This window comes from Melanerpes formicivorus, unplaced genomic scaffold (assembly GCF_026170545.1).
Source record: "Melanerpes formicivorus ecotype bairdi unplaced genomic scaffold, bMelFor1.0.p_v2 SCAF_77, whole genome shotgun sequence".
Lineage (NCBI taxonomy): Eukaryota > Metazoa > Chordata > Aves > Piciformes > Picidae > Melanerpes > Melanerpes formicivorus.
In genome coordinates, this window is record NW_027142429.1 from 2,525,522 (window position 1) to 2,532,559 (window position 7,038).

The 7,038-nt window shown below is 56.9% G+C and overlaps 1 protein-coding gene across 1 annotated transcript; it reads right to left on the minus strand.

Moving 5' to 3' along the window:
- Nucleotides 1-671: 671 nt before the first annotated feature.
- Nucleotides 672-7,034, minus strand: LOC137454215 (microtubule nucleation factor SSNA1-like). Its single transcript, XM_068164184.1, has 3 exons — nucleotides 6,919-7,034; nucleotides 6,615-6,814; nucleotides 672-1,336 (listed from the first exon to the last, which is right to left on the minus strand). The coding sequence occupies exons 1-3, from the start codon at nucleotides 7,007-7,009 to the stop codon at nucleotides 1,223-1,225; spliced, it is 405 nt and encodes a 134-aa protein (XP_068020285.1). The 5' UTR covers nucleotides 7,010-7,034; the 3' UTR covers nucleotides 672-1,222.
- Nucleotides 7,035-7,038: the final 4 nt, after the last annotated feature.

Below are 7,038 nucleotides of genomic sequence, written 5' to 3' on the forward strand. Positions count from 1 at the left end.
TTCTGCTAGCAGTCAGGGCTAAACGTGAGGACATGCCTACTTCTGGCTGCCTAATTATTCCTGGAAAGAGAATGAGAACACAAAAAAAGGAATGAAATGTTCAGCAGTTTGTTAGCTGTTGGCTGGAGGGGGCCACAAAGGAAGTTTCCACCTCCTTGCACTTGTCCTTTTCAAGCTAAGACAAGCTCAGTTCCCTGTGTGACCTCCCAGGAGCAGCATGTGGCTGGCAGTGGGTCTGCCTGTGGCACAAGTACCCTGGAAAGAGCAGTGAAGGCTACCTGCTGAGGCTTCTTCCATTAGTGAAGCACTTCAGAACAAGGTGCTGAGACTGGGGTAGAATGTGGGAAACTGCAGGACTGCTACTGACTGCTAGATTTAAGGGGTGAGTAAGTGATCAGCTGTGTGCAGTTAACCCTGAGCACTGCCTGCAGCTGGGAGCTGTGCACACAGCCAGAGGAGTCTATGCTTGGAAGAAAAGGCTACACAGAGCTTTCCCAACAGGGATGGTCCCAGGGAGCACTGTGGAAAGGCTCAGGTCAGTTGAGGGCAGCCCTCCCTCTCTCTGTCTCTCTCAAGATGTGCAGCCCAACACACTTGCAGGTGGTGAAGCAAAAGCTGCAGTTAAAAGTCAGGGCCAAGGTGCCTGCCCTGCCCTGTCCTCGTTCTGCTCTGCATCAATAAGGAATGCTAAAGCCAACAATACCCTGCACCTTCTTTCAGGGACTTCAGCCAAGTGCAAAGCTGCTCTGGTGCTGTGTGTGCTGTCCTCAGTGAATGAGCTCTGTGCCTACACCTCCTCTGGTCAGGGCAGGCTGGGTGGCGGTGTGGGAGCGCAGTGTTGCAGGAGAGGAGAGCGCGGTGCCCCAGGGCGCTGCCCACGTCTGCCAGGTTACCTGCTCTCCCCTGCAGCTGTGGCTGGCACCTCACTGAGTGCTGCCTTTGCACTACCTGCATTCATCCTCCAATCCCTGTCTGTAGCAGATGAACCCTGAGCTTGCTCTTGGCAGAGCAAGGTGAATGCTCTCTGAGGGCAGAAGCTTCACCTCCTGGGCTATGTTTCGGTGTCACTGTGCTCAAAATAAAGGCTTTGAGGTTTTTTGGGTAGATGCCTACCTTCCTCCCTAGGGTTTGAGGATTAACTGTAGTAGCTCTCTAACTAATACCAAAGTGCATCTGGAAGGAAACTTTACTTCTGCAAAGCAAAGGTTTTTATTAAAGCAGCTTAGCCATGCTGTTCTTCACCTGCTCGTGGTCCTTTGGAAGTGTGTTGCGGCTCGCCGGCTTTACCGGCCCCCCCGGCCCCTCGCTTCAGGTCAGCTGGCAATGCCTCCAGGATCTGGGAAGGAAGGAAAGAAAGAAAGAAAGAAAAATAGCTTGTTTTTACATAAATTAAGTGTTCCTCTGATGAGTTCCCTTCACATTCAGCTGACCTACCTGGCAGCCCTTACACTCGCTCGGGGACATCTCCTCCCGTCTCACTGTGGGAATAGCTAGGGGGTGTTCACTGGTTCATGCCCAGGCCCTGAACACAAAACTCCTCAAGCATTTAATGTCTTGGAGCATGAGGCAGAGAACCTCCTGCAGCAGGCTCTGCAGTGAATTGTTGTGGTTTGGGGGTCCCTTCTCTCTGTGTCCTCCCTTCTCTCTCTGTGTCCTCCCTTCTCTCTCTCTCCCCTCCCTTCTCTCTCTCTCCTCCCTTCTCTCTCTCTCTCCTCCCTTCTCTCTCTCTCTCCTCCCTTCTCTCTCTCTCTCCTCCCTTCTCTCTCTCTCTCCTCCCTTCTCTCTCTCTCTCCTCCCTTCTCTCTCTCTCTCCTCCCTTCTCTCTCTCTCTCCTCCCTTCTCTCTCTCTCTCCTCCCTTCTCTCTCTCTCTCCTCCCTTCTCTCTCTCTCTCCTCCCTTCTCTCTCTCTCTCCTCCCTTCTCTCTCTCTCTCCTCCCTTCTCTCTCTCTCTCCTCCCTTCTCTCTCTCTCTCCTCCCTTTTCTCTCTCTCTCTCCTCCCTTTTCTCTCTCTCTCTCCTCCCTTTTCTCTCTCTCTCTCCTCCCTTTTCTCTCTCTCTCTCCTCCCTTTTCTCTCTCTCTCTCCTCCCTTCTCTCTCCTCCCTTCTCTCTCTCTCTCCTCCCTTCTCTCTCTCTCTCCTCCCTTCTCTCTCTCTCTCCTCCCTTCTCTCTCTCTCTCCTCCCTTCTCTCTCTCTCTCCTCCCTTCTCTCTCTCTCTCCTCCCTTCTCTCTCTCTCTCCTCCCTTCTCTCTCTCTCTCCTCCCTTCTCTCTCTCTCTCCTCCCTTCTCTCTCTCTCTCCTCCCTTCTCTCTCTCTCTCCTCCCTTCTCTCTCTCTCTCCTCCCTTTTCTCTCTCTCTCTCCTCCCTTTTCTCTCTCTCTCTCCTCCCTTCTCTCTCTCTCTCCTCCCTTCTCTCTCTCTCTCCTCCCTTCTCTCTCTCTCTCCTCCCTTCTCTCTCTCTCTCCTCCCTTCTCTCTCTCTCTCCTCCCTTCTCTCTCTCTCTCCTCCCTTCTCTCTCTCTCTCCTCCCTTCTCTCTCTCTCTCCTCCCTTCTCTCTCTCTCTCCTCCCTTCTCTCTCTCTCTCCTCCCTTCTCTCTCTCTCTCCTCCCTTCTCTCTCTCTCTCCTCCCTTCTCTCTCTCTCTCCTCCCTTCTCTCTCTCTCTCCTCCCTTCTCTCTCTCTCTCCTCCCTTCTCTCTCTCTCTCCTCCCTTCTCTCTCTCTCTCCTCCCTTCTCTCTCTCTCTCCTCCCTTCTCTCTCTCTCTCCTCCCTTCTCTCTCTCTCTCCTCCCTTCTCTCTCTCTCTCCTCCCTTCTCTCTCTCTCTCCTCCCTTCTCTCTCTCTCTCCTCCCTTCTCTCTCTCTCTCCTCCCTTCTCTCTCTCTCTCCTCCCTTCTCTCTCTCTCTCCTCCCTTCTCTCTCTCTCTCCTCCCTTCTCTCTCTCTCCTTGATCCCTGGGATTTTAGATCAGTATTAAATGGTGCTCAGCTGCACAACTGGCAGTTGCATCTGGCTTCCACTCTTGCTTCAAAACTACCTCCACCCTGCCCTTAACTCTTCCATTTTGTTAATTTCCCCCTATTTTTAGCTGGTGTTGCACGTAATCCAAAGGTCCCACTTAGGATGCTCTAGAAAGAAAGGCTGCAGTGGGTTTGGGAGCCCTTGGTGCCTGTCCCCCTCACCATTTTAGATGTAGCAGAGCGGACAGTTCTAACAGTGTGAAGGCAGAGTTGGAGTATCAAAGGTCACCTCTGTGCCTGTGAACCTGGGGAAAGCACTAAGTGATCAGAGATGAAGGTAAGTGCCCTGCAGGACAAGACACCAGTAGAGTGCCAGGATCTTGATGCCTCGTCCATGGAGGAAAGTAGAGTCCTGCAACTGCCAGGGGCTGGGGGAAGGTAAGGAGTGCAGTTATGGGAGATGTGCATCCATAGGAAGGGAACTGTTGCTGGTTTCTGGTCACAGGGTGGCTGTGTGTCCTCTCCCCACCACCAATGCTTTTACCTGCTGAAGTGTCTCCATGTCAACAAACACAAAGAGAATCAACAAGGTTGGAAAAGACCTCAGAGATCATCAAGTCCAACCTATCACCCACCACCTCCTGACAACTAAACCATGGCTCCAAGGGCCTCATCCAATCCTTATTTGAACACCTCCAGGGATGGGGACTCCACCACCTCCCTGGGCAGCACATCCCAATGGCCAATCTCTCTTGCTGAGAAGAACTTTCTCCTTGCTCCAGCCTAAGCTTCCCCTGGCACAGCTTAAGACTGTGTCCTCTTGTTCTGGTGCTGCTTGCCTGAGAAGAGACCGACCCCCACCTGGCTACAACCTCCCTGCAGGGAGTTGGAAAGAGCAAGAAGGTCTCCCCTGAGCCTCCTCTTCTCCAGGCTAAGCAACCCCAGCTCCCTCAGCCTCTCCTCACAGGGCTGTGCTCCAGACCCCTCCCCAGCCTTGTTGCCCTTCTCTGGACACCTTCAAGTCTCTCAATGTCCTTCTTAAACTGAGGAGCCCAGCAGTGGACCCAGGACTCAAGGTGTGGCCTAAGCAGTGCTGAGCACAGGCGCACAAGGACTTCCCTGCTCCTGCTGGCCACACTGTTCCTGATGCAGGCCCCCTGGGCACACTGCTGGCTCATGTTCAGCTGCTGTCCACCATACCCCCAGGTCCCTCTCTGCCTGGCTGCTCTCAACCACTCTGACCCCAGCCTGTAGCACTGCCTGGGGTTGCTGTGACTGATGTGTAGCACCTGGCACTTGGACTTGTTGAATGCCATCCTGTTGGACTCTGTCCAGCCTGGCAAGGCCCCTGTGGAGAGCTTCCTACCCTCTACCAGATCAACTCCTGCCCCCAGCTAGGTGCTGTCATTTGTAGGCAGGGGGCTGTGCCTTGCACCTGAGGTCAGGTTTCTTTTCAAAGTTGCTGGGGTTTTGTGTAGCTTTTACAACACAACTTCAAAGCTGTTCAATTTGTATGGAATTGTCCCCCCCTGCCCCTTGACCCCAAACCATCAGATCTTGAAGGAAGGTGAAAAAAGGGCTCCAGCCTCATGTCAGAGTACTGACTCTGGGACGTGATCTGGCCCTGACAGGTTAGTGACCACATTATAAACCCACATGGGGAAAGGAGGAGAATGTAGGCAGCTTCCAGGGGAAGGGTAGAGCCAAACAGCTCGTTACCAACAGAGGGAAGAGGAGAACGTGCCTCTCTCCCACTCTTACTGGTCCAACACTTCTACTCTTTAAATGAGACAGTTCCATTAAAGATGGAGGGACTCACACTGAAGTTGGGCAGAAAGAGCATTCAGCAGGCCAGCAGCTCTGTCACCACAGCATGACAACTGCATGGGCTTCTGGGTCAAAGTCTTGTCCCTGCTTTCCTCCACTTTTTTCCCCTCCAAATGATGATCTTTATGCAGGGGTCTGTTCCAAGGGACTACGCTGGTGTACTTCACAATGTCTTCTCCCCGAGCTCAAACCAGCACCAAACCAACTCCCCTGCCCAGCCTCCCTGTTAACAGGGACCCCGGAGCTTGGTCCTGCCGGGGCCAGGGTAGGATGAGTGGCCCTGGGGCCGGGTGGGGAGTCCTGGACAAGGGAACCTCAGACTTAAGGAGGGCACTTGAATGTACTCAGAGTGCCTGGTAGTATTGGGGGATACTATCCCGTGTGTAGGGTACCTGGCTGCAGAGGGTTGGTTACCTGGCTGTAAGGGGTCGGTTACCTGGCCGCAGGGGGTTACCTCTGGCCGTAAAGGGTTGGTTACCTGTCCGCAGGCGGCAGGGGGTTGGTTACCTGTCCGAAGGGGTTGGTTACCTGTCCGCAGGGCGTTGGTTACCTGTCCGCAGGCGTTAGTTACCTCTGGCCGTATGGGGTTGGTTACCTGTCCGCAGGGGGTTAACCCTGTCCGCAGGGGGCAGGGGGTTGGTTACCTGTCCGCAGGGGTTGGTTACCTGTCCGCAGGGGGTTAACCCTGTCTGCAGGGGGCAGGGGGTTGGTTACCTGTCCGCAGGGGGTGGTTACCTGTCCGCAGGGGGTTAACCCTGGCCGTAAGGGGTTGGTTACCTGTCCGCAGGGGGTGGTTACCTGTCCGCAGGGGGTTAACCCTGGCCGTAAGGGGTTGGTTACCTGTCCGCAGGGGGTTAACCCTGGCCGTAAGGGGTTGGTTACCTGTCCGCAGGGGGTGGTTACCTGTCTGCAGGGGGTTAAGGTTAACCCTGGCCATAAGGGGTTGGTTACCTGTCCGCAGGGGGTGGTTACCTGTCCACAGGGGGTTAACCCTGGCCGTAAGGGGTTGGTTACCTGTCCGCAGGGGTTGGTTACCTGTCCGCAGGGGGTTAACCCTGTCCGCAGGGGTTGGTTACCTGTCCGCAGGGGTTGGTTACCTGTCCGCAGGGGGTTAACCCTGTCCGCAGGGGTTGGTTACCTGTCCGCAGGGGGTTAACCCTGTCCGCAGGGGTTGGTTACCTGTCCGCAGGGGGTTAACCCTGGCCATAAGGGGTTGGTTACCTGTCCGCAGGGGTTGGTTACCTGTCCGCAGGGGGTTACCTCTGGCCATATGGGGTTGGTTACCTGGCCGCAGGGGTTGGTTACCTGTCTGCAGGGGGTTAACCCTGGCTGTAAGGGGTTGGTTACCTGTCCGCAGGGGGTTAACCCTAGCCGTAAGGGGTTGGTTACCTGTCCGCAAGGGCTGGTTACCTGTCCGCAGGGGTTGGTTACCTGTCCGCAGGGGGTTAACCCTGTCCGCAGGGGGCAGGGGGTTGGTTACCTGTCCGCAGGGGTTGGTTACCTGTCCGCAGGGGGTTAACCCTGGCCGTAAGGGGTTGGTTACCTGTCCGCAGGGGGTTAACCCTGGCCGTAAGGGGTTGGTTACCTGTCCGCAAGGGTTGGTTACCTGTCCGCAGGGGTCGGTTACCTGTCCGCAGGGGGTTAACCCTGGCCGTAAGGGGTTGGTTACCTGTCCGCAGGGGATTAACCCTGGCCGTAAGGGGTTGGTTACATGTCTGCAGGGGGTTAACCCTGGCCGCAGGGGTCGGTTACCTGTCCGCAGGGGATTAACCCTGGCCGTAAGGGGTTGGTTACCTGGCCGCAGGGGGTTAACCCTGCCCGCAGGGGTCGGTTACCTGTCCGCAGGCCGCCTCCGTCTCGGCGATCACGCCGTCGAGCTGTGCGCGCTCGGCCAGGAGCTGGGCCAGGCTCTCGCTGGTGCGGAGCAGCCGCTTGGTGAGCGCCACGATCCGCGCCTGCAGCCGGTCCCGCTCCGCCTGCTCCTCCCGGATCCGGCCGCTCAGCTCCCGCCGCCGGGCGCGCAGCTCCGCCAGCCCTGCGCGGCACCGACGGCTCAGCCCCGGCCCCGGCCCCGGCCCCAGCCCCGGCCCCCGCCCCGCCGCTGGCCCCCGCCCCGCCGCTGGCCCCCGCCCCGCTCACCCTCCTGCAGGTCCGCGTTGTAGTCCCGCACGGCAGCCCCCAGCCCGGCGGCCCCCAGCCCGGCCCCGCTCATGGCCCCGGCCCTGCCCATCGGCCCTGCCCAACGCTCGGCCGCGCTCC

Excerpts from the sequence above, each read along its gene's own strand:
- LOC137454215 (XM_068164184.1), bottom strand. The coding sequence starts at position 7,009 with ATGGGCAGGGCCGGGGCCATGAGCGGGGCCGGGCTGGGGGCCGCCGGG. Across the intron at positions 6,815-6,918 it reads CAACGCGGACCTGCAGGAGG|GGCTGGCGGAGCTGCGCGCC; the intron begins GTGAGCGGGGCG and ends GGTGCCGCGCAG. Across the intron at positions 1,337-6,614 it reads CGGAGGCGGCCTGCGGACAG|ATCCTGGAGGCATTGCCAGC; the intron begins GTAACCGACCCC and ends CTTCCTTCCCAG.